The 27,805-nt window shown below is 51.6% G+C and overlaps 1 protein-coding gene across 3 annotated transcripts; it reads left to right on the top strand.

The window, feature by feature from the left end:
- The first annotated feature begins 21 nt into the window (after positions 1 to 21).
- Positions 22 to 27,191, top strand: LOC142923417 (uncharacterized). Of its 3 annotated transcripts, XR_012940753.1 has the most exons (4): positions 22 to 329; positions 1,822 to 4,258; positions 16,404 to 20,191; positions 20,233 to 27,191. XR_012940753.1 is itself a non-coding variant. In XM_076064508.1 (3 exons), exons 2-3 carry the CDS (start codon positions 2,651 to 2,653, stop codon positions 16,659 to 16,661), a joined length of 1,866 nt encoding a protein of 621 aa, XP_075920623.1. In that variant the 5' UTR covers positions 22 to 329; positions 1,822 to 2,650; the 3' UTR covers positions 16,662 to 27,191. The 3 variants fall into 3 exon arrangements, 2 of the variants coding, with proteins under 2 accessions (XP_075920623.1, XP_075920624.1); XM_076064508.1 differs by having other exon boundaries at positions 16,404 to 27,191; XM_076064509.1 differs by lacking the exon at positions 22 to 329 and adding an exon at positions 340 to 630 and having other exon boundaries at positions 16,404 to 27,191.
- The last annotated feature ends 614 nt before the right edge of the window (positions 27,192 to 27,805 follow it).

Raw genomic sequence — 27,805 nt, 5'->3', positions numbered from 1 at the left:
ACTTTCGTCCGTCACGTTGCGCGCTCTGGACCAATCAGGACACGGCATTGGCAGCCCCGGTCACGGCCCTCGGCCCTCACGAGTTTCATTCCCGCCTCGACGCCGCTTTAACAATCGTCGCTAGCCGCAGCTCCGCTCTCGCTGTCATCATCATCATTATTAATCATCGTTTTTTTATTATTGATCATCATTAGCAGCCGCGTCTTATGGTCATCCCCAAGGCCCACCGCGTAAACTGTTCCAGTAGGCCAACTCAGATCGCTGCGCCGAGTTTCAGACGCGGAGGCCCGGCGGCCCGGCTAGGCAAGCGGCGGGCTTCGAGCGAGAGGGTGAGAGACGCCAGGCCTCGGCTTTAAGTTAATTGCTAAAACAAAAAAATTAAGCCCCACATACTGTATGTAGCCGGCTCGCGTTAAATGATCTCTAACTCGATCGCGTCGTCGTAGCTACAGACTGTGGGCACATTCGACGCGAGCCACACGCGTGTTTCTCCGTGTGGCCGTGGGTCGTGGTGACTAGCAGATGGTCTGCTGGTTGCCTTCTGTGTGGTGGACACTTTCTGAGAAGAATAATAACAACAACAACGACAACAATTTGTCTTCTTCGTAGGCGAATGTCTTCATGCACGAGGTGAACGTGAACGCGTGAGCCTCGCGTGTGTGGAGCATTCGCAGGCGGTTGAGCCTTAACGTTGTGAACGCTCAAGCACACTCGCTACTTTATACAGCTGTGCCTGTTGTTTATATTTGTATCGTGTTTAATGCTAATCACATTCGGCTGGAACGTGACAGTGTTGTATTGTTGAGCCTGTGCTGCGTTTTCGTCGAATAGGAATGTTAATCTATTTTTATTGCCCATAATATAGTTGTTTTTTTTTTAAAGTGAGGGTTGTCACTTTGAGCAGAACGTGCCAATTCGTTACTAGTACAGTACTAGTTTATAGTGTAGTGTATAGTGTAGTGTATAGTGTAGTATACTAGTACAGCACTAGTGTATAGTGTAGTGTATAGTGTAGTGCACTAGTACAGCACTAGTGTGTAGTGTATAGTGTAGTGTATAGTGTAGTGTGTAGTGTAATGTATAGTGTAGTGTATAGTGTAGTGTAAAGTGGAGTATACTAGTACAGCACTAGTGTATAGTGTAGTGTATAGTGTAGTGTATAGTGGAGTATACTAGTACAGTACTAGTGTATAGTGTAGTGTCTAGTGTAGTGTAGAGTGCAGTGTATAGTGTAGTGTATAGTGGAGTATACTTGTACAGTACTAGTGTAGTGTATATTGTAGTGTATAGTGTAGTATACTAGTACAGTACTAGTGTGTAGTGTATAGTGTAGTGTGTAGTGTATAGTGTAGTGTGTAGTGTAGTGTATAGTGTAGTGTATAGTGTAGTGTAATAGTACAACACTACACCGGCTGTGTGTTGGAGAGCCAAGCCACAACATTTACAATCTGAGTACGACGTTTCGCCAGCAATCACAACTAGCTTCATCAGGCGTTGCTCAGCTCAGTACTGTTGTGGCTATAACACTTAGGTTACTTACGCTGCTGTTAACTTTGACGTTACTCGTATTGACCGACATTCCGTAAAGTGTTATTTTTTTATTATTTCACGTGCGATGTTCCATTCAATTCATACGCCATAGCTTAACAATGATAATTGCCGGGCGGAATGCAGAAGTGCCAATACTAATGCTGCTGCTTCTGCCTTATGTGGACCGCCTGGGTTTTGCTCATTCGTAGTTTCGTTTATGGCGCGAGTCGCCGTGGGGGGTTTTCACATCTCTAATTCTAACTTCCGTCTTCTTCCGTGTGTGGTTGTTAGGTTTCGGATCATCGGAACTTTTTCTGCACGATGACATTCTTTTAGAGCCGACAGAACCCCAACAGGTTGAGTGCTCCGGCGATTGGTTCAATCACGGCCTTGAACAACAGCAAACCATCCTTAATGCATTTTCACTATTCGCATCACAGCTGCGCCCACCATTACGCGTACTATCTGCTATATTTAACCCACATCGCTGCCTTGGCCTGCCTCGAGTCCTGCGGCTCCGCTTGTCCGACTACCGACCCCTGCTGCTCCCTTCAAATCGGGCCCAAGCATCAGCAGCAGCAGCAGCATCAGCAGCAGCAGCAGCAGCTTCCCCGTCTTGCGCTGCTCAAGCGGCCATGGCAAGGCCCGTCGTCGATCGCCGTCCGAATTCTCCCGAGCGAGGCTCCGTCGCGTCGCTCCGCCGGGAGGACCGCTCGCACGCCCGCTCGCAATGACGCCGACGTGAGGATGCCGGCCGAGAAAGCGGCCGCAGCCTACGCCAGCGCCTACGAGCCTCCGAGCGTCGCCGGCCTCCGCGGTGGTCCGGCCTTCGCGAGCGAGTTCGATTCCGTGGCCGCCGCTGCCGCCGCTCTTCGTGGCATTGCCGCCCGGACGTGAGCGGGTGGGTTGGTGAGCGCTGGTGCGGTTGGGTTCCCGGCGGAGGTTTGGGGCGGTCGGTGGTCCGGTGGTTGGGGGGGGTTGTGTGTGTGTGTGTGTGTCGCTGGGCGTTTTGCCGGAGGGCGAATCGGCGACATCCGGGCGCTCGCGACGGCCGGCAGAGCCGCGTCCGGTTGCAACGGCGTTGCCCGAGCGTGCCGAGGCGGAGGGGAGGAGGGGAGGGATGGCGGGCGCCGCCCCCTCGCTGGAGTGGACCGTGGCCACCTGGGGGCTCGCCTCCCGCGTGGTGGGGCCGGCCGCCCGGGCCCTGCGCTGGCTCCTCTTCTGGGCCTACCTCTTCGCTCGCGGCCCTCGCGGCTCCGGCGCCGCCACGGCCGCCGTGCCGCCGGTGGACTCTGCTGGGGGGCCGCCGTCGACTAAGCAGCGCGGCGAGTTTTGCCGCAAACGTCGAGAGGGCGATGACGGCGGCGGCGGCGGCGGCGGCGGCGAAGGCGGCGTTTGGGGTGAATGGGGTGGGTGCCCGAGTGGTGGTGGAGATGGTGCCGGTGGTGAACACCGCTGTGGCGGTGGTGTTTTTGACTGTGAAGCGACTGGAAGATGCGTGGTGAGAGTTGGCGGCGGCGGCGGCGATGGAAATGTTCACCGCGATGGCGCCGCCGATGATGGCGAAGACGGCGTCAGGACTAAGCGAGGAGATGACGGCAGAGGCGGTGGCGATTCGGGCGTTGTGACTCTGGCTGCAGGAGCAGACGGTGGTGGCGGTGACAACGGTGGTGAAGTTATCGTCGTGAACTTTAAATGTGGCGACGCTGGCGACGCTGGCGACAGCGCCGTCAGCGTCGCCTGCAGCAACGTTGACTTTGAGAAGGACGACGACGACGACGACGACGACGACGACGACGACGACGACGACGGCGACGACGACGACGACGCCGGCTTGGACTTCCTCGCGCCCTTCGTGGTCGTGGCCGGGCCCTGCACGTCGTCGCGGCCCGTCCACCTTGCCGTGGCGACGTTCTGCCAGGCGGCGCCGTCGCCGCGCGGCGACTCGGCGTTCAACAGCCTCGAGTCGGAGGACTTCGCTTCGCCCCCCCACGCCGCCGCCGCCGCCGCCGCCGCCGCCGCCGCCGCCGGCGGCGCCGGCAGCTTCGTCGGCGCGAAACCGAGCGGCGCCGAAGCGCCGTCGCCGCCGCGTTGCCGCAACCGCAACATCGCCATCATCCTCGGCCTTCAGCGAGCCAGCGACGATTCCGACGACGACGACGATTCCGACGACGACGACGATTCCGACGACGACGACGATTCCGACGACGGTTTCGGCAGCGACACCAGCTGGAGCTCGGAGGGCGACTGCACCCAGCGGCGCCTGTGGGACGCCTTCCGCACCGCCGGCGATCCCTACGACCTCCTCAACTTCACCGCGTGCACGGGCGGCGCGCGACGGGGTGGCGGGGAGCCGGCCGGCTCGGGCCACGGCCGGGCGGTGGGCCGGGTCGCCCTGCGCGGTCCCGAGGCCCCGGAGAAGCCCTCCGCCGCCCGGCACGCCGTGCCCGCCGCGGACCGGGATTGTCCGGCGCGGGAGAGCCTCCCCGGCGAGTCGTCCGCCGCCGCCGCCGCCGCCGCCGGGAACCTCGGACGGGAGCGGCGGACGGGAGGGGCGTGGCTCGACGAGCCGGACGGCGCCCGGCCCGAGGCCTCCGCTTCCGAAACGCCGACTCGTCGCGAAGGCCCTGGCAGCGGCGGAGGAGGGGGAATTCCCGGCTCCGGAGGGGGCGACGTGAGGGGCGGAGAGCCGGGAGCCACGCCAGCTGCGACGCGCACGCGGAAAACGGTGAGTGGTGGCGATGGGGTCGTGAGATTACGGCTGGGTTCTTGTTTGCGTGCGTCTCTCTCTGTCTCTCTCTCGCTCTGTCTCGCTCTGTCTCTGTCGCTCTGTCTCGCTCTGTCTCTGTCTCGCTCTGTCTCTCTCGGTCTCGCTCTGTCTCTGTCTCGCTCTGTCTCTGTCTCTGTCTCTCTCTGTCTCTGTCTGTCTCGCTCTGTCTCTGTCTCTGTCTCGTTCTGTCTCTGTCTCTGTCTCTCTCTGTCTGTCTCGCTCTGTCTCTGTCTCTGTCTCTCTCTGTCTCTCTCTGTCTCTGTCTCTCTCTGTCTCTGTCTCTCTCTGTCTCTCTCTGTCTCTGTCTCTCTCTGTCTCTGTCTCTCTCTGTCTCTCTCTGTCTCTGTCTCTCTCTGTCTCTGTCTCGCTCTGTCTCTCTCTGTCTCTCTCTGTCTCGCTCTGTCTCGCTCTGTCTCGCTCTGTCTCTGTCTCTCTCTGTCTCTGTCTCTCTCGGTCTCGCTCTGTCTCGCTCTGTCTCTCTCGCTCTGTCTCTCTCGCTCTGTCTCTCTCGCTCTGTCTCTGTCTCTCTCTGTCTCTGTCTCTCTCTGTCTCTCTCTGTCTCTCTCTGTCTCTCTCTGTCTCTCTCGCGCTGTCTCTCTCTGTCTCCCTTGCTCTGTCTCTCTCTGTCTGTCTCTGTCTCTCTGTCTCTGTCTCTCTCTGTCTCTGTCTGTCTGTCTCTGTCTCTCTCTGTCTCTCTCCGTCTCTCTCCGTCTCTCTCTGTCTCTCTCTCTGTCTGTCTCGCTCTGTCTCTGTCTCTCTCTGTCTCTGTCTCTCTCTGTCTCTGTCTCGCTCTGTCTCTCTCGCTCTGTCTCGCTCTGTCTCTCTCTGTCTCTCTCGCTCCGTCTCTCTCTGTCTCTCTCTCTCTCTCTGTCTCTCTCGCTCCGTCTCTCTCTGTCTCTCTCTCTGTCTCTGTCTCTCTCGCTCTGTCTCTCTCTCTCTCTCGCTCTGTCTCGCTCTGTCTCTCTCTGTCTCTGTCTCTCTCGCTCTGTCTCTCTCTCTGTCTCTGTCTCTCTCGCTCTGTCTCTCTCTCTCTCTCGCTCTGTCTCGCTCTGTCTCTCTCTGTCTCTGTCTCTCTCTGTCTCTGTCTCTCTCTGTCTCTCTCTGTCTCTGTCTCTCTCTGTCTCTGTCTCGCTCTGTCTCTCTCTGTCTCTCTCTGTCTCGCTCTGTCTCGCTCTGTCTCGCTCTGTCTCTGTCTCTCTCTGTCTCTGTCTCTCTCGGTCTCGCTCTGTCTCGCTCTGTCTCTCTCGCTCTGTCTCTCTCGCTCTGTCTCTCTCGCTCTGTCTCTGTCTCTCTCTGTCTCTGTCTCTCTCTGTCTCTCTCTGTCTCTCTCTGTCTCTCTCTGTCTCTCTCGCGCTGTCTCTCTCTGTCTCCCTTGCTCTGTCTCTCTCTGTCTGTCTCTGTCTCTCTGTCTCTGTCTCTCTCTGTCTCTGTCTGTCTGTCTCTGTCTCTCTCTGTCTCTCTCCGTCTCTCTCCGTCTCTCTCTGTCTCTCTCTCTGTCTGTCTCGCTCTGTCTCTGTCTCTCTCTGTCTCTGTCTCTCTCTGTCTCTGTCTCGCTCTGTCTCTCTCGCTCTGTCTCGCTCTGTCTCTCTCTGTCTCTCTCGCTCCGTCTCTCTCTGTCTCTCTCTCTCTCTCTGTCTCTCTCGCTCCGTCTCTCTCTGTCTCTCTCTCTGTCTCTGTCTCTCTCGCTCTGTCTCTCTCTCTCTCTCGCTCTGTCTCGCTCTGTCTCTCTCTGTCTCTGTCTCTCTCGCTCTGTCTCTCTCTCTGTCTCTGTCTCTCTCGCTCTGTCTCTCTCTGTCTCTGTCTCTCTCTGTCTCTGTCTCTCTCGCTCTGTCTCTCTCTGTCTCTGTCTCTCTCGCTCTGTCTCTCTCTGTCTCTCTCTGTCTCTCTCTGTCTCTCTCGCTCTGTCTCTCTCTGTCTCGCTCGCTCTATCTCTCTCTGTCTCTCTCTCTCTGTCTCTGTCTCTCTCGCTCTGTCTCTCTCTGTCTCTCTCTGTCTCTGTCTTTCTCGCTCTGTCTCTCTCTGTCTCTCTCTGTCTCTCTCTGTCTCTGTCTTTCTCGCTCTGTCTCTCTCTGTCTCTCTCTGTCTCTCTCTGTCTTTCTCGCTCTCTCTATTTCGCTCTGTCTCTATCCAGTCTCTTTCTCTGTCTCTCTATTGTGTTGTCTCTCTCCTGTTTCTCTCTGTCTCGGTCTCTCTCTCGCGCTGTTTCTCTCTCGCTCTTTCTCCGTCTCTTGTGCTTTCTCTCTCGCTGTTTGGGCACCGTTTTGGCGAGATGTCAACTACCTCGCCTGGTGTGCAAGAGGTCATGGGTTTGAACCCGATCCTGACGCCTGCTGTGTATTTGTAGTTTGTGTGTCTCTGTCTCTGCACGTGGTCGTGTGGATTTTTCTCTGGGTCCTCCGGTTTCTTCCCCTTCACATTTAGAATCAACGCCTTTGCACATTTCGAGTATTTTGCTGCCACGATAAATATCCGCACGATGATGACGAGCTACTTTGCCGAGCTATCGTTTGTTGATGGCCAGGTTGCTTCTGAAAAAGAGCTACAAGGCAACTCTGTGGTGGGCCTTAGCAGTTAAATAAAAACAAATGGTATAACAAATAGATTCAAGAGAATCTGTCTCCCTATCTCTCTGTCTCTCTGGCAGGCGAGGTTCTCCTCGTCCGTGCGTGCGAGCGCGTCCCGTTGCCCGGTGGTTCTTTGCTCCCCCTGAGCGAGACATCCAGAATCGGGGCTTTTGTGCACCCAGGATCTCCGGCGATTCTGGTTCCTTGCCCGCCATGGCCATGATGGACCACCCCACCACCTCCTGGCACAGCCACCCAGGCCCAGGGCTTGAATCCACCTTTTGCGACAGTGCTGGCTCAATCGGCCGTTCTGAGCCCTCCCCCGCGGAGAGAGGGACAGGGAGAGATGCATCGCTGGCGACAGTATTTTTAGTGTCGTCTCTGTGGATACGACACGGCCATTATGGGCCAACTACATGGGGGTGGTCCCACAGATCCATTACGAGCCGACTCCAGGAGAAGGCCTGCTCTGAACGACGGTAATTGGGCCCGCGAAAGCGGTCGTTAAGTTATTTTGGCGTTAAGCCGGTTATAGGGTAATGCACGTTAAAGGCTTAATTAGTTCAGATGGCATCGAAAGTTACACCTTTTTCACCCAAAAAACTTACTTTGTAACGTAAAAACAAAGCCTATTAATACATAAAGATGCTAACAACATAAATATAATATAATATTAAAAGAAACGTGGTTAATCAATGAATGCATTAATATTTACTGAACCTACAACAGCCCGTCATTAACAGGGGAATAAGTGAACACATTACACTCTATGGAGGCACTACACTATACACTACACTATACACTACACTATACACTACACTATACACTACACTATACACTACACTATACACTACACTATACACTACACTATTATACTACACTATACACTACATTACTATACACTACACTATACACTACACTTATACTACTATACACTACACTATACACTACACTATACAGTAAACTATACACTACACTATACACTACACTATTATACTACTATACACTACACTATACACTACACTATACACTACTATACACTACACTATACACTACTATACACTACACTATACAGTAAACTATACACTACACTATACACTACACTATTATACTACTATACACTACACTATACAGTAAACTATACACTACACTATACACTACACTATTATACTACTATACACTACACTATACAGTAAACTATACACTACACTATACACTACACTATTATACTACTATACACTACACTATACAGTAAACTATACACTACACTATACACTACACTATTATACTACTATACACTACACTATACAGTAAACTATACACTACACTATTATACTACTATACACTACACTATACAGTAAATTATACACTACACTATACACTACACTATTATACTACTATACACTACACTATACACTACACTATACATTAAGCTATACACTACACTATTATACTACTATACACTACACTATTATACTACTATACACTACACTATACACTACACTATTATACTACTATACACTACACTATACACTACACTATACAGTAAACTATACACTACACTATACACTACACTATTATACTACTATACACTACACTATACACTACACTATTATACTACTATACACTACACTATACATTAAGCTATACACTACACTATTATACTACTATACACTACACTATACACTACTATAGACTACACTATACACTACACTTATATACTATACACTACTATACACTACACTATTATACTACTATACACTACACTATACACTACACTATTATACTACTATACACTACACTATTATACCACTATACACTACACTATACACTACACTATTATACTACTATACACTACACTATACACTACTATACACTACACTATTATATACTATACACTACTATACACCACACTATTATATACTATACTACTATACACTACACTATTATACTACTATACACTACACTATACACTACACTATTATATACTATACACCACACTATTATATACTATACACTACTATACACTACACTATACACTAAACCAAACATTACATGACACTACTATACACTACACTATACACTACACTATTATACTACTATACACTACACTATACACTACACTATTATACTACTATACACTACACTATACTATACACTATTATATACTATACACCACACTATTATATACTACACTACTATACACTACACTATCCACTAAACCAAACATTACATGACACTACTATACACTACACGTTGAGCTCTATGCGGGCCCGTTGATTGGTCATTACCACGGGTTCTGCTGTATGCCCGCCATCCCACGAGGCCGCTACGATTTGTTGTTGTTGGTGTTGTTGGTGTTGTTGTTGTTGGTGTTGTTGTTGCACCAATGTCCCTGTACGTGGGCAACCGGCGCTAATCGATTGGGGATCCGGGGGGGTCGTGGGTGACCTACAGCCTTGAACGCAAAGACACAAGTTCTAAAGAGGAATGAGTTTTCAATTTGCATTTGAGAAGCGCATGGCCCGAGTATCGAGGTGTTATGGGGTGGATCAGAATTCGTTGTATGTCGACTGCAGGAGGCGGAATCCGATGAGCTATGAAGCTCTTTTGTTCACAGACGTCCAATCGGGGGGGGGGGGGCACGGGGTTAGAACGTTTCAGCAACAAACACAATAAATGTTGACTTAAAGCCTTCGTGACTGATGGGTTCAAATAAAATAACAAAAAAACTCCCCGACGTTTCGATCGCAACACAGTAGCGGTCGTCACCAGGAAAAAGGGTGGTGGTGGTGATGATGGCCGCTTTTGTTTGCGATCGAAACGTCCGAGTTCTTTGTTATTTTATTTTAACCCATCTTACGTGACCTTAACCGAAAGACTGCGAAGAATACAAACGAACACAATACACACAAACACGATAGGAATGCAAACTATATGAAAGGTAGGAGAGAGAGAGAGATCGCCCAAGCAAAGTGCAGAGCTAAACCATCCCCGTCCTAGTGTTAACTTCTTAACTTCTTCTTCAGAAGCGAACTTGCCACAAATAAAACATCTCAACAAAGTGGCTTCTCATTTGGACATTTACAGGGCAAAACAATTATCTAGAGTGGAGGTGGGTGGGGGGTTTTGGCTGTGTTTCCATGAGGTGTCATCATTGCTGCGTTACCAGGTGGGGTTGGGGTGCTTAGCCTGCGCGTAGATCAGCACAGAACCACCGCTGAGTCATTGTTACATTCCTGCTACTGCCGTGTTGACTCAATAACAGCAACAGCATCATCATCATCACGGTCATCAGTCGGTGATGCTTACACGCAGTTACAGCATCGTCGTCATCATCTATCTATACCGCTATCGTGATGCTTACACAGTCACATCATTATCTTAACCACCACCATCATCGTGATGCTTACACAGTCACATGCTTATATTAACCACCACCACCACCATCGTGATGCTTACACAGCCACATCATTATCTTAACCACCACCATCGTGATGCTTACACAGTCACATCATTATCTTAACCACCACCACCACCATCGTGATGCTTACACAGTCACATAATTATCTTAACCACCACCATCATCGTGATGCTTACACAGTCACATCATTATCTTAACCACCATCATCATCACCCTGATGCTTCCATAGTCATACAATCTAAACCATCATCACCGTGTTAACTCTGGTGATGTTTAGTTTGATATGCACAGTTGAGATCATCGCTTATCCGGTGGCTTCGTGGGGGGAGAGGGGGCGCCGGATATTTTTTAAACGCCGGATAATCACTCATCATTATTATTTAACGTAGCTTATTTTTGCACTTTCATTCGATGACATTATGTTTGTAGGTTCATAATCAAGGTTTTTGGCTTATATCACGTAAGTATAAATGTGTCGTAACCCTCCACCACCCGACACGGCCAGTAAGGTTTGTCACTTAAACAACGCCCCAATTAGTGACTACTTCAGCCCACCGGTGTGTGTGTGAGAGCAAATCCACAACATTTACAATTTGAGTCGTGGTTTTTTTTTAGTGTTTCAAATGATTTTGCGACCTGAGATTGCCACAAATAAACGTCAAAATATACAAAAATGAATGTATGCTTATAAACATAAATATCCAGTAAATATAGTAACGTATTTACTGTAGCGTAGTTACCGGTCCGTTCTCGAAGACCCTGCATCACGGGGTGATGTATCCATGTGCAGTATTTCAATTGTTTAGGTTGTGTGTAGTGTATAATGTCGCATATAATATTTAACACCGAAATCAGAGCGACCCTTTTATGGTCACGTGCATACAGAGCTGCCGCTCGCCAGACTTGGGTTACAGCGTTTGGTGAGGTTTTTGCCGGTTTTGCCGGGTCGGCCTTTGACAGCCGGATAATCGATGATCGACTGAATACGGTGGCACCATCTGTCCATGCGAGGAGTTTATTTGAATCGAGTTACGCGGGAGATTCGCGGTTAAAATTGCGACATTCTGGAAAAATCGCCTGACTCAGCGGCTGGTTGTGGTCGTTGTCATCACCGGCGTAACGCCACCACGTGATTGAATTGTAAATGTTGCTGAGGGTATATACACTACACTATACACTACTAAGCAAGACATTATACACTACATGACTTTACACGACTATACACTACTATACACTACACTACAACTAAATACTACACTACACACTACACTACTATACACCACTACTATACACTACACTACTACTAAACACTACACTAAACACTACACTACGACTAAATACTAAACTAAACACTACACTACTATACACCACTACTATACACTACACTATACACTACACTACTATATGTTACACTACTATATACTACACTATACACTACACTACTATACACTACACTACTATACACTGCACTACTATACACTGCACTATACACTACTATACACTGCACTACTATACACTATACTACTATATACTACACTATACACTACTATGCACTATACTATTATACACTACACTATACACTACTATACACTACACTCCTATAAACTGCACTACTATACACTGCACTACTGTACACTATACTACTATATACTACACTATATACTACACTACTATACACTATACTATTATACACTACACTACTATACACTACACTACTATACACTACTATACACCACACTACTATACACTACACTACTATACACTACACTACTATACACTACACTACTATACACTACACTACTATACACTACACTACTATACACTTCACTACTATACCCTACACTATACACTACACTACTATACACTACACTATACACTACACTACTATACACTACACTATACACTACACTACTATACACTACACTACTATACACTACACTACTATACACCACTACTAAACACTACACTACTATATACTACACTATACACTACTATACACTACACTATACACTGCACTACTATACACTATACACTACTATACACTACACTACTATACACTTCACTATACCCTACACTATACACTACACTACTATACACTATACTATTATACACTACACTATACATTACTATACACTACACTACTATACACTACACTACTATACACTACACTACTATACACTACACTACTATACACTATACACTACTATACACTATACACTACTATACACTACACTACTATACACTATACTATTATACACTACACTACTATACACTACACTATACACTACTATACACTACACTAAACGCACAGCAACGTTTACAATTTTACTTTCTGACACACAACGACCGGTGAGTGCTGAATCGGTCACTAAGTTGTGCTCGTCGTGTTCACGTGACGCAAGCCTCGCTACTGATTGGCAGTGTCGGGTGGTGGCGGCTGGTTTTAGCGACACCACATTTCTATTTGCGCGATGCGACCCAAACAAAAACCCTTTCAATGCATTTGAATTGAGTTGCATGGAGATGCGTAGAGCACAGTCCAAGTCGCGTTGGCAGTGGTGGCGGTTACAGGACCATCGCAGGGTGGGAACATGCAAAACCTCACCAGAGCAGCAACAACAACAACAGATTATTCACGTGAGAGCCAGCCCAGAGCCTACTTCACACGGGATGAACAATGAACAGGGCTTGTGCACGTGTAAGTAGTGCTTAATTACACGGTCACACTCGCACAACAACCACAACCACAACAACCACAACAACCACCGTTCATCACGAAGTGGCGGTGACATCGCCACGGCTCCTGTGCCAGGCTTGCTGGGCTTTGAGGGGGACAGACCCAGCAGGTGCCATGGGTTGATAGATGATCGGCCGATGCACCCACTGTGCCAACTCTCTGCGTTTTATCCACGCGGCGCTCCGCTCGTTGTTGTGAGCGTCGCTCCTCCGCCCTACGCCGTTGCTGGAGGAGGGCGACTGCCTCCAGCCGCGCGGTAGCCTCACAGTGCACCTAGCCTGGCACTCGCCCGGTAGCGTTCTTCACGAGCCTGTGCCTCCACAGAGGCCAATCTTGACGCTACTGTTACTGGTTTTCATACATGTACAGACATAAGCCAACGTCTCCCATATAGCTTTAACAAATGCTGTGAGCGGGTAGCAGTACCTATGAAGGCTGGCACAGCACACGAGCGACTGGGTGGTCACACAAATACAAATATCCCCCGTGTAGTCTCTAACAGATCGTTGGGGCAAGTGCTGTTAATGATCAGCAGCCTTGAAGGCCGGCACGGTACGCGAGGGGGTGGGTGGCCAGCACCATGCCCGGCCGCCTTTGTCTCCCCATTAGCGATGTTTACACACCACACCAGGTACTTATTTGAGGCTGAGTCGACCTAGGGGAGGCCCAGGACCGTGACTGGTGTTGGCCGTGAGCGGGAATCGAACTCGGGTCGCCAGGTTCGTAGTGCAGCGCGCGAACCGTTACACTACCACGCCCGGACAGTGGCACACACAGTGACACACACAGTGAAACAGACAGTGACACAGACACACAGCACCACACAGTGACACACAGTGACACACACAGTGACACAGACACACAGCACCACACAGTGACACACACAGTGACACAGCCTCACACAGACACACAGCACCACACAGTGACACACACAGTGACACAGCCTCACACAGACACACAGCGCCACACAGTGACACACACAGTGACACAGTCTCACGCAGACACACAGCGCTACACAGTGACACACAGTGACACAGCCTCACACAGACACACAGTGCCACACAGTGACACACACAGTGACACAGCCTCACACAGACACACAATGACACACAGTGACACAGCCTCACACAGACACACAGCACCACACAGTGACACACACAGTGACACACACAGTGACAGCCTCACACAGACACACAGCACCACACAGCGCCACACAGTGACACAGCCTCACACAGACACACAGCGCCTCACAGTGACACACACAGTGACACAGCCTCACACAGACACACAGCACCACACAGTGACACAGCCTCACACAGACACACAGCGCCACACAGTGACACAGCCTCACACAGACACACAGCACCACACAGTGACACACACAGTGACACAGCCTCACACAGACACACAGCGCCACACAGTGGCACACACAGACACAGCGACACACACAGGCGCACATTGACACACAGTGACACACACAGTGACACAGTCTCACACAGACACACAGCGCCACACAGTGACACAGTGACACAGCCTCACACAGACATACAGCGCCACACAGTGACACACACAGTGACACAGCCTCACACAGACACACAGCGCCACACAGTGACACACACAGTGACACAGTCCCACACAGACACACAGCGCCACACAGCCACACACAGTGACACACAGTGACACACACAGTGACACACACAGTGACACACAGCGCCACGCCACAGTGACACACACAGCGCCACAGTGACACACACACAGCGCCACATAGTGACACACAGTGACAAACAGTGACACAGCGTGACACACACAGCGCCACACACAAAGTGACACACACACAGTCATCAGGGTGAACGGCTTACAACAATGGGATCTCTCGCCGTTCCATTCTGGTGCTTGCGTGTGTGTCTGTGTGTGTGCGTGCCTGTATGTCTGTGTGTGTACTTGTGTGTCTGTGTGTGTGCGTGCCTGTATGTATGTGTGTACTTGTGTGTCTGTGTGTGTGCCTGTATGTATGTGTGTGTACTTGTGTGTCTGTGTGTGTGCGTGTCTGTATGTATGTGTGTACTTGTGTGTCTGTGTGTGTGCCTGTATGTGTGTGTACTTGTGTGTCTGTGTGTGTGCGTGTCTGTATGTATGTTTGTGTACTTGTGTGTCTGTGTGTGTGCGTGCGTGCCTGTATGTGTGTCTGTGTGTGTGCGTGCTTGTATGTGTGTGTGTACTTGTGTGTGTCTGTGTGTGTGCGTGCCTGTATGTGTGTGTGCGTGCCTGTATGTGTGTGTGTGTACTTGTGTGTCTGTGTGTGTGCGTGCGTGCCTTTATGTGTGTCTGTGTGTGTGCGTGCCTTTATGTGTGTGTGTGTACTTGTGTGTGTCTGTGTGTGCCTGTATGTGTGTGTCTGTGTGTGTGTATGTGTGTGTGTACTTGTGTGTGTCTGTGTGTGTGTGTGCCTGTATGTGTGTGTCTGTGTGCGTGCCTGTGTGTGTGTGTACTTGTGTGTGTCCGTGTGTGTGCGTGCCTGTATGTGTCTGTGTGTGTGTGTGCCTGTGTGTGTGTGTACTTGTGTGTGTCTGTGTGTGCGTGCCTGTATGTGTGTGTGTGTATGTGTGTCTGTGTGTGTGTCTGTGTGTGTGTGTACTTGTGTGTGTCTGTGTGTGTGTCTGTGTGTACTTGTGTGTGTACTTGTGTGTGTCTGTATGTGTGTGTGTACTTGTGTGTGTGCCTGTATGTGTGTGTGTACTTGTGTGTGTCTGTGTGCGCGCTTTCTCATTGTTACATTGCGCCGCCGCCACCGCCGCTCTAAAAAACAACAACATCAACATCCACGCATTGTGCGACTTCCTCCTGCTCCCGCTCGTGGTTGCTCTCTGTGACCCCCCTCCCCACTACGTTCGTGTACCTGCCTGCGTGTGTGCGCCTGTACGTGCGTGTGCGCTTGTACGTGTGTACATGTGTACATGCGTGCGTGCTCGTACGTGCGAGCTGTTGGACACTCTTGGAGAGAGAGGCGATGGATTCGCATGCGCAGGGAAATCACAGCCAGCAGTTTTCCCCCCGAGCTCTGCGGTCCTACAGGGGGCTGTGTGGCCTGCTCCATTCACGAGCGCGTTGCGCGCATTGCGCGTCTCTCCGTGACGCTTGGGGTTCACGCTCACCAACGCCGGTGACGATCATCCGAACCGGTCCTGGCTCTCCGTTAGGTCGACTCGGCCTCAAAATCGGTACGTGGCGCGGGTGCGTGGTAAGCATCGCCGCTAGGGGAGACGGGCGGCCGGGCGTGGTGCTGGCCGCCCGCCCGTCCGCCCGCCCGCCCGTGCACTGTGCCGGCCTTCACAGGTGCTGCCCTGTATACGTCTGTGTGCGGGCGTCTCTCTCCGACAGGTGCGGTTCTCCCCGTGCGTGCGCGTGCGTCCCCTCTTCGCGTGGGACTTCGCTCTGCGCGCCGCTCGCCCGGGCCCCTGGGAGGCGATGGCTCGCGACCGCCAGCGCTTCCAGCGGCGAGTCCACGAGGCCGCCGCCACCCTGGAGCCGTGCCTCCTGCCGGCACGCAGACTCGCAGCCTGGGAGCGCTTGCAGCGGCAGGAGCAGCAGCAGGAACAGGAACAGCAGCAGCAGGAACAGCAGCAGAAGGATCAATGACGTCAGCAGGAACAGCAGCAGCAGGAACAGGAACAGCAGCAGGAACAGCAGCAGGAACAGGAACAGCAGCAGTAGGAACAGCAGCAGCAGGAACAGCAGCAGGAACAGCAGCAGTAGGAACAGCAGCAGTAGGAACAGCATCAGGAACAGGAGCAGCAGGAACAGGAGCAGCAGGAACAGCAGCAGCAGGAACAGCAGCAGCAGGAACAGCAGCAGTAGGAACAGCAGCAGTAGGAACAGCAGCAGCAGGAACAGCAGCAGTAGGAACAGCAGCAGCAGGAACAGGAACAGCAGCAGAAGGATCAATGACGTCAGCAGGAACAGCAGCAGCAGGAACAGGAGCAGTAGGAACAGCAGGAGAAGGATCAATGACGTCAGCAGGAACAGCAGCAGCAGGAACAGCAGCAGCAGGAACAGCAGCAGTAGGAACAGCAGCAGCAGGAACAGCAGCAGTAGGAACAGCAGCAGAAGGATCAATGACGTCAGTAGGAACAGCAGCAGTAGGAACAGCAGCAGTAGGAACAGCAGCAGCAGGAACAGCAGCAGCAGGAACAGCAGCAGCAGGAACAGCAGCAGCAGGAACAGCAGCAGTAGGAACAGCAGCAGCAGGAACAGGAACAGCAGCAGCAGGAACAGGAACAGCAGCAGCAGGAACAGCAGCAGCAGGAACAGCAGCAGAAGGATCAATGACGTCAGCAGGAACAGCAGCAGCAGGAACAGCAGCAGCAGGAACAGCAGCAGTAGGAACAGCAGCAGAAGGATCAATGACGTCAGCAGGAACAGCAGCAGCAGGAACAGCAGCAGCAGGAACAGCAGCAGTAGGAACAGCAGCAGAAGGATCAATGACGTCAGCAGGAACAGCAGCAGCAGCAGGAACAGCAGCAGTAGGAACAGCAGCAGTAGGAACAGCAGCAGTAGGAACAGCAGCAGCAGGAACAGGAGCAGTAGGAACAGCAGCAGCAGGAGGAGCAATGACTGCAGGAGCAGCAGGAACAGCAGCAGCAGCAGCAGGAGGAGCAGGAACAGCATCAGGAGCAACGACAGCAGCAGGAGCAGCATCAGAAACAGCAGCAGCAGGAGCAGCAGGAGCAGCAGTGGCAGCAGCAGCGGCTATTGTACAAGAAACAAACATCACAGCAGTCGCGGCTTTCCGAGTCACAGGGACACATGACCCACCGTGACCCCACCGTGACCCCACCGTGACCCCCCCACCGTGACCCCACCGTGACCTCCCCACCACCGTGACCCCACCGTGACCCCCCCACCGTGACCCCCCCACCGTGACCCCCACCCCCACCGTGACCCCACCCCCCACCGTGACTGCCGTCAGCGGAGAGAGGAGTGAACGCGTGCGAGAGAGACGGAGACTCTCTGGCAATGAGGTGGCGGCGCCGGGCTCGCTGGTCCTCGCCGGCACCCCCTCCCCCCCCTCCCCCCCCGGCACCATCGGCGCCACCCCCCCCCCCCACGGTGAACGTTTGCCGGACGTCGTGGGGGAGCCCGTTCTGTGGGGGGGTGGGACTGGACGGGATAATTGAGTTCCCGAGGGAGCGCCCAAAACGACTTCGAGCAAATTCTGTTACCTGTTGCCGGCAGGGGGGTGGGGGGAGCGAACCGTGGGGCAGCGGCAAGTGTGGCGGCGAGATGTTGCCTCCCTCGCCGGGTGCGCAGGAGGTCGTGGGCTCAATTTGCGACCCCGACGGCGAAGCCTGTTGCTCTCACGTTGGGAGTTTGCGCCTCTGTCCGGCCCGTGGTGACCGCGTGGATTTTCCCTCCGGGTCTCTCCGGGTTTTTTTCCCCTCCGCATTTTTTTTTGTCGTATTCAGTTCTTCCTCCTCCCCCTCCCACACCTGCATACGTACGGCGAGAAAGAAGTTCAACAAACGTGCACGCGCGCGTTTAGACACAACGTCGCGCGTTGAGATTCATTGCCCGCTAGCTACAATTCTCCACGCGACGACGATGACGACGACGATGATGACGATGATGAGCCACTTCGTTGGGCGATCGCTCGCTAAGTGGTGCCTCGCCTGGTAAAGTAAAATTCCGTTTGACGGTAAGCGCTGAATTACCTACGCGGGGGTCAAAAGTTGACAAAAGTTTCTCAGAATCCGAATCGGGATGCTACTTGCGTAGCGTCGTTGAAAATCACTCAGACTGACACTTCGCAACAAGTCACCCGCTTACACGTTATTCACCTAATTTTTGCACCAGTTTGTAGGCACTCCCATTGCTACCTTTACCTGTTGCCCACCCTCGCTTAACCTGCACACAGCAGCATCTCGCGCGGAGGCTTCGCGCACAGCTCCTCGGCACGCAAACCAGCTCATCGCACTCCACCGCTGCCCTCGCCTACACTGCCTCAGACCCGCTCGCCCGTCTGTCCCGGGCGGGGGGGGTGGGGAGATGAACCTTCACCCGCCCGGCGACGCGTCGTGGTGCGTTGACAGCTTGAGCTGTGGCGGCGAAGCAACAGCGACCAACCCTGCTCCGCTCATGCACACCTTACGTCCTCCCCCGACAATTGTCCAAGACCTCCCCCGTGTCTCTTTTAGCCCCGCCAGGCCTGCGCCCGGATTCCCATTAACGGACCCTGGCGGTCTCCCTGGCAACACCTCCGGTGTCGGCGTCCACAACCGCTTGGCCCCCGAATTAGGTGGCGCTTTGTCCGTGCAGCCACGTGTCGCGCGCAACACGCGGCTGTTACTCCTCTACACTTGTGCTGCTGGTGGAATCCGATGAGCTGTAAAGCTCGTTATTAACGGATGCCTCCACGCAGACGCTCCCTCCTTCAGCAAACGGAAACCCCCATTCATCATCGTCGTCGTCGTCATTATCAACACATGCATATGCATAAATTGTTATAATCGTGGCTAACACGGTAACGCCGAGTCGTCATTTGGACGGAGGCCGACCGGCGCGGGCCGCGCTGTTTCCTCTGGGGCGCCGTCTGTCCCGAGTGGACTGCCTCCAACACTGCTGCGGCCACCACCGCCCCGGCCTGGGCCTGGCCTGGGCCTGGGCCTGGCCTGCTTAAGCGGAGGCAATTCTTTATTTCCCCGCGTGATTTCAACCGCGCCAGTCGCTCGCCCCGTGCACTTTACCGACAATAAAAAAAAAAGAGCGGAGCGGGGGCCGGTGGGGGGATGTTTGTCATCGCGATTATTGACACCACACCCCCCCCCCACCGTTTAAAACGTGTTTGGGTTGGGCTGATGATTGTGTAAACAAGTTTATATATCTATACTTTCCTCGTTCCAGTTCCTCACGAACCTAGGGGGCGACGCGTAGACCGTGGACTCGTTGGGTCGGAGGCGGCCAATGGCGCGGCGGGCGGGGGTGTTGGGGTTGGCGTCGAGCGGCAGCGCTGCGAACCCAGTTCACGAGCTGAGGTTCACGAGCTGAGGTTCACGAGCTGAGGTTCACGAGCTGAGGTTCACGAGCCCGGTTCACGGGCTGAGGTTCACGTGCTGAGGTTCACGAGCCCGGTTCACGAGCTGAGGTTCACGAGCTGAGGTTCACGAGCTGAGGTTCACGAGCCCGGTTCACAAGCTGAGGTTCACGAGCTGAGGTTCAGGAGCTGAGGTTCACGAGCTGAGGTTCACGAGCCCGGTTCATGTGCCGAGGTTCACGAGCTGAGGTTCACGAGCCCGGTTCACGAGCCCGGTTCACGAGCCCGGTTCACGGGCTGAGGTTCACGAGCTTGGTTCACGTGCTGAGGTTCACGTGCTGAGGTTCACGAGCTTGGTTCACGAACCCGGTTCACGTGCCGAGGTTGACGAGCCGAGGTTCACGAGCTGAGGTTCGCGTCCCGCTCGAGGCCACCAACACCTGTGGCGATTTCATCCGAGCCGGTGCTGGGCCTCCCCTGGGTCGACTCGGCCTCAAAGGAGTACCCGGCGCGGTGCGTCGTGAACGTCGCCACCGGGGAGACAAAGGCGGCCAGGCGTGTCGCTGGCCGCCCACCCCCCCTCGCGTGCCACCGTGCCGGCCTTCGTAGACGCTGCTGCTCTCTACTTTGTCTTTGTCGTGCTCCCCTCCACCACCCCCGACACGGCCTGCTAATAAAGTCGCCACCTGATTGATAGACGTGCCCCCGATATGTCCATCGCTGCATCAGCAGCACTCCGCCGGGAAACATTCGAGGGGAGAGCGATCCCCACGCCAGCTCGTCACTTTACAATCGCCGCCCACGTCGGGGCCCGTCCACTTCACGGTGTCAGACCGTGAAGTCGAAGAGCCCCGGGGTGGGTTTGGAGGGGGCGGCCCCCCAAAGCGAGGGGCCCGGGGCCGTCGCCCCCCGATTGTCCTTTACCCCCGAGGGACGGCGGGCTCTGTCGGCCGTCGCCTCGCGCCCTCCGACGTTACCGCGGTATCGGGAGAGCCCGGATAAAATGTTCTGATGAAGTGGACACGCGATGGACACGCGTGTCCGAAGTTCCGACCGCTTTAGCAGTGTCCCTCCACACTTGGTAATCGTCGTTTCGAGCTATTTGGCTACTGCTGAAAAATTTCCACGTGATGATGATGAAGCCACTCCGTTGAGCCGTCATCATCGTCATCATTTGTGATGGGCAGGGTCGCTTCTGGAAAAGGGTCACCTAGCAGCCCAGTCGTGGTGGTGGTGGTGGTGGGGCCTTGCCTGGTGAAATGTCAATTCACTTGCCTTGTCGGGTGCCAGGAGCGTGTACAGCACAGGCCATAGTCGCGCGGTGATCCCCCCGTAAATCCGTTGCGTGATCGATCTGGAAATGTTTGTTCTCTTAAGCGGTGCGTGGGAAAAGTTTTAAAGACGGTCGTGTGATGTAAGTTATTATAATTTTGATTTAAAGTTTTCGTGACTGCAGGGATCCATATTCTTGGTTCTTTCGGTAAAGTCACGTAGAAGGGAAACAATAAAATAATAAACATATAAAACAATTAAATTATCACGACGTTTCGAATGCAACACAAGCAAGCATCATCAGGTGTGAAAACCACAGCAAGAAAATTTGAAAAGAGTGGCGGGTTATTTTTAACGTTAGCACCACGGAGAGCGATTTGACAGTTTGTTCAGATGGACGAGTCCATCTATGTTCGGAAAAGAGGAGGGGGGAGACGAAAATAATGGATGCGGTCTGAAAGCCACCATAAGCGTGAACAATTAATTAAGACCCGAAATGGTTTATCAAATCCTTCCAATGATTGCTAAGCCAGAATCCATCTTCTCGGTTGAAATTGTCTCTGTGTTTGTATATGTGGATAGCCTCATGAACGAATCTCTCATGGTAGCCAGATGGCTTCCAAGACAGAGGTTCTTTGCAAGCCATCTGGCTACTATGAGAGATTCGTTCTTGAAGCTATCCACATATACAAACACAGAGACAATTTCAACCGAGAAGATTGATTCTGGCTTAGCAATCATTGGAAGAATTTGATAATCCATTTCGGGTCTTAATTGTTTTGTTCACGCTTACAGTGGCTTTCAGACCACATCCATTATTTTCGTCTCCCCCCTCTTTTCCAAACATAGATGGACTCGTCCATCTGAACAAACTGTCAAATCGCTCTCCGTGGTGCTAACGTAAAAAAAAACGCCACTTTTTCAAATTTTCTTGTTGTGGTTTTCACACCTGATGATTGCTTGTGTTGCAGTCGAAACGTTAGAATTTTATTATTTCATATACAGTGAGGGAAAAAAGTATTTGATCCCCTGATGATTTTGTACGTTTGCCCACTGACAAAGAAATGATCAGTCTATAATTTTAATGGTAGGTTTATTTGAACAGTGAGAGACAGAATAACAACAAAATCCAGACAAACACATGTAAAAAATGTTATAAATTGATTTGCATTTTAATGAGGGAAATAAGTATGTGACCCCTCTGCAAAACATGACTTAGTACTTGGTGGCAAAACCCTTGTTGGCAATCACAGAGTTCAGAGTTTTCGTGTAGTTGGCCACCAGGTTTGCACACATCTCAGGAGGGATTTTGTCCCACTCCTCTTTGCAGATCTTCTCCAAGTCATTAAGGTTTCGAGGCTGACGTTTGGAAACTCGAATAATCAGCTCCCTCCACAGATTTTCTATGGGATAAAGGTCTGGAGACTGGCTAGGCCACTCCAGGACCTTAATGTGCTTCTTCTTGAGCCACTCCTTTGTTGCCTTGGCCGTGTGTTTTGGGTCATTATCATGCTGGAATACCCATCCACGACCCATTTTCAATGCCCTGGCTGAGGGAAGGAGGTTCTCAGCCAAGATTTGACGGTACATGGCCCCGTTCCATCGTCCCTTTAATGCGGTGAAGTTGTCCTGTCCCCTTAGCAGAAAAAAACACCCCCAAAGCATAATGTTTCCACCTCCACGTTTGACGGTTGGGATGGTGTTCTTGGGGTCATAGGCAGCATTCCTCCTCCTCCAAACACGGCGAGTTGAGTTGATGCCAAAGAGCTCCATTTTGGTCTCATCTGACCACAACACTTTCACCCAGTTGTCCTCTGAATCATTCAGATGTTCATTGGCAAACTTCAGACGGGCATGTATATGTGCTTTTTTGAGTAGGGGGACCTTGCGGGTGCTGCAGAATTTCAGGCCTTCACGGCGTAGTGTGTTACCAATTGTTTTCTTGGTGACTATGGTCCCAGCTGCCTTGAGATCATTGACAAGATCCTCCCGTGTAGTTCTGGGCTGATTCCTCACCGTTCTCATGATCATTGCAACTCCACGAGGTCAGATCTTGCATGGAGCCCCAGGCCGAGGATGATTGACAGTTATTTTGTGTTTCTTCCATTTGCGAATAATCGTACCAACTGTTGCTGCTTGGCAATGGTCTTGTAGCCCATTCCAGCCTTGTGTAGGTCTACAATCTTGTCCCTGACATCTTTGAAGAGCTCTTTGGTCTTGGCCATGGTGGAGAGTTTGGAATCTGATTGATTGCTTGCTTCTGTGGACAGGTGTCTTTTATACAGGTAACAAGCTGAGATTAGGAGCACTCCCTTTAAGAGTGTGCTCCTAATCTCAGCTCGTTACGGGAGCCAGAAAACTTTCTGATTGAGAGGGGGTCAAATACTTATTTCCCTCATTAAAATGCAAATCAATTTATAACATTTTTGACATGCGTTTTTCTGGATTTTGTTGTTGTTATTCCGTCTCTCACTGTTCAAATAAACCTACCATTAAAATTATAGACTGATCATTTATTTGTCAGTGGGCAAACGTACAAAATCAGCAGGGGATCAAATACTTTTTTCCCTCACTGTATATATTTATTTTATTGTTTCCCTTCTACGTGACTTTACCGAAAGAACCAAGAATTATTATTTTAACTCAAGTGTTGTATTGAGTTCGGCATCAACAACAACAAGAACAACGACGTCATTCTCAATCCTGGTTCTCATCGTCATCAAGCATCGTCACGACTGGGATTTCAATGGGCAAGAACCGTTATACGCATCAGCATCACCATCATCATCATGATCATCAGCCTCCATCATAATCACCTTCACTGCCATCATCATCCATCAGTCATCACCATCATCATCCTGCATCATAATCACCTTCACTGTCATCCATCAATCAGCACCATCATCCTCATCGTGATCATCATAATCACCTTCACTGTCGTCATCATCCATCAATCATCATCCTCATCGTGATCATCATCAGCCTCCATCATCACCATCACCGGTAGTAGTGGACAAGCTGTTTGGTGACGCTGCTGCTGCTGCCGCGTTGTTGGCAGCGGCGGCTATGCTCCAGCACAACAACAACAACACGCGTCCCCCCGTCAATAACTACAAAACACTGCCCGACGTTTCGGGCAGCGGCCCTTGCTCATTTGCCCTGAAAACGTCGCCCGTGAGTTTTTGTTTTTGTTTCCCCCCGGTTCGTCTTCTCGCCATCTCGAGGCTCGCCAAAGTGCGTTGGCGACCGCGAGTTGCCAAGCCACAGGGGGAGAGCGAGATAAATGGAGACGGCGAGGAACGGCGATATTTTTTTATTTTTTTTTAATTCTCGAGTAGCTGGACTCGGGGACTAATGAAGCGCTGAATCGGATTCGGCGCTGGAAACCCGGACCCGGAACCCGGACTGGAACCCGGACCCGGAACCCGGACTGGAACCCAGGAACTCGTGCGCTGCCGGCCTCGGAGCCTCTGACCACCGAGCCCACCTCTGCCTCCCCGGCCACGTCTCGAGCCGGGGGGGTGGGGGGGGGGACGTGGATCGCTCTCCGTCACGACATCCCCTTGCTGTATCGTGGCCGGTGTGTGGGGGCGCCTGTGGTGGCTCTGAAATGTTGACTACCTCGCCTGGTTCGCAGGAGGTCGCGGGTTCGATCCCCGGCCCCGACCGACGCCTGTTGCACATTTGGAATCTGCGTGTCTCATCATCATCATAGTGGCGAGATGTGAACTTCCTCGCCTGGTATACAGGAGGCTGTGGGTTCAATCCCGCCCCCGACGACGCTTGTTTGTTATTTGGAATCTGCGTGTCTCATCATCATAGTGGCGAGATGTTAACTACCTCGCCTGGTATACAGGAGGCTGTGGGTTCAATCCCGACCCCGACGACGCCTGTTATTTGGAATCTGCGTGTCTCATCATCATCATCATCGTGGCGAGATGTTAACTACCTCGCCTGGTCGTGGGTTCGATCCCAACCCTGACGCTGCCTGTTGTATATTATGAGTTTGCGTGTCTCATCATCATCATCACAGTGGCGAGTTGTTAACTACTTCGCCTGGTGTGCAGGAGGTCGTGGGTTTGAGCCCCACACTGATACTGCCTGCTGTGTATTAGGAGTGTGGGTGTCTCATCATCACAGTGGCGAGTTGTTAACTACTTTGCCTGGTGTGCAGGAGGTCGTGGGTTTGAGCCCCACACTGACACTGCCTGATGTGTATTTGGAGTGTGGGTGTCTCATCATCATCATCAGAGTGGCGAGTTAACTACTTCGCCTGGTGTGCAGGAGGTCGTGGGTTTGAGCCCCACACTGATACTGCCTGCTGCTGTATATTAGGAGTGTGGGTGTCTCATCATCACCTTCATCACAGTGGCGAGTTGTTAACTACTTCGCCAGGTATGCAGGAGGTCGTGGGTTTGAGCCCCACACTGACACTGCCTGCTGCTGTATATTTGGAGTGTGGGTGTCTCATCATCATCATCACAGTGGCGAGTTGTTAACTACTTCGCCAGGTATGCAGTAGGTCGTGGGTTTTAGCCCCACACTGACACTGCCTGCTGCTGTGTATTTGGAGTGTGGGTGTCTCATCATCACCTTCATCACAGTGGCGAGTTGTTAACTACTTCGCCAGGTATGCAGGAGGTCGTGGGTTTGAGCCCCACACTGACACTGCCTGCTGCTGTGTATTTGGAGTGTGGGTGGATCTTCCTCTCTTTTCCCCGTGGTGGTCGCGTGGATTTTTCTCCGGACCCTCCGGTTCCCCCCCCTCCACGTTTAGAATCGGCATCACGCGTTTTAGAGTGTTTTGCAACTGCTAGAAATAGCCACACGGTAAAATGAAAAAAAATAGTTTAGATTACTGTTTCACGACGCAAACCGTGGAGTTTGTGCATTGAAAAAAACATCACAATTGTTGGTAAAAAGATGTTAAGTTCACATTTGGCATTAACTTAAAAAAAATCCACATTCATGTGGCAGTGGGGGATCATGCATTACACTTTTATTTCACCAGGTCAGGCCCACTACTTAGCTATGTAGCTCTTCTTCAAAAGTGATCTGGTTATCACAAACAATAGACCAACGAAGTGACTGATATCATCATCATCACCACGTGGAAATGTTTAGCAGCAGCCAAGTGCCTCAACGCCCTGACGCCGATTGTCAACGTGGAGGGGGAAACCCGGTGACAATTTTCACGCGACCCACACAGGGAGAGAGAGAGAGGCGCAAACTACAAATCTACAGCAGCAGCAGGCGTCAGGGTCGGGATCGAGCCCACGACCTCCTGCGTACCAGGCTAGGGATTCAACATCTCGTCACTGCGATTATTTTTGAGAGAACACGCAAACTACAAACATCGAGCAGCAGCAGGCGTCTGGGTCGGGATCGAACCCACGACCTCCTGCGTACCAGGCGAGGTAGTCAACATCTCCTAGGACACCCAGTTTATTGCCCTCTCACAAACTGGTAGGTATTTTATCCCCCCCCCCCCTCCCAAGCGACGATGATGATGATGACAATAAATGCTGACCGCGTGGGTGACCTCTGAGCGTGATTTGAGCTTGGCGGCATTCTAGTAGCGGTGAGTCCGCACGCGATTCGGCGTGTAGGTAACAGAGGTTTGCAGTGGGGTTGGTGGATCGTGCAAGGATTGCAGTGAGCCGCGAGTCTCTGGCGAAGGTTGATTCCCAGTCGAGGTGCAATGTACCGAGTGATTTATTTTATTTTTTTCATGCCATAGATCGATGTTCGTCGTGATTTGAACTTTGACCAAACAGGCGGCTCATGTTCTCTCTCTCTCTATTAAAGCCTTCTATTGATTTTGAATTCCTCTTGTGCATTGACTAATAAATTATCGTTATTCCTTTGCTTGTGGTGGTGATTGTTGATTGCGGTGCCGATATTCTGCTTCGCTGGTGGCGCTGCCACAAACACGGAAATGATGATCGCTTGTGTTGTGATCGAAACGTCGTCGTTTTTTTTGTTTGTCATTTTCTTTGAACCTAGCTACGTGACTTTACCGAAAGACCCAAAGAATTTGAATTCCTGCAGTCACGAAAGCCTTAAGTCAAGATTGAATCACTAACTATAAACTACTTTTTCATTTTACCAGGTAAAACCCACAGAACTAGGAGTTAATTTTTCAGAAGCGACCTGGCCTATCGCAAATGACCCGACCATACCGGACGTCCGTGGACAAAGAGCTTCACAGCTCATCGGATTGCTGCGCCTGCAGTCAAAATAAAGTTTTATCTGAGCTCGGCGAAGTTGGCTTGTTCTGTGACGTCATGTAACCAGGCACGCCCGAGCGCGGCCCAGCCCAACCGCTAGGATGACGTCACGATCAAAGACGTCATCTTTGGCGTCATGCGTCACCCCGCCCCCACCCCCAGGGCAGGAACTCCAGTGACGTCACCACCCCAACACCCCCCCCCCCCCGACTTCTGCGCCTCCCCCCCCCCCACCGCGTGTTTAGATTCCC

Source organism: Petromyzon marinus, unplaced genomic scaffold (genome assembly GCF_048934315.1).
Source record: "Petromyzon marinus isolate PM22_M1 ecotype Great Lakes invasive population unplaced genomic scaffold, UKy_Petmar_22M1.pri1.0 PM_Scaffold_5, whole genome shotgun sequence".
Classification (NCBI taxonomy): domain Eukaryota; kingdom Metazoa; phylum Chordata; class Hyperoartia; order Petromyzontiformes; family Petromyzontidae; genus Petromyzon; species Petromyzon marinus.
This window is presented reverse-complemented; position numbering and strand designations above follow the sequence as displayed.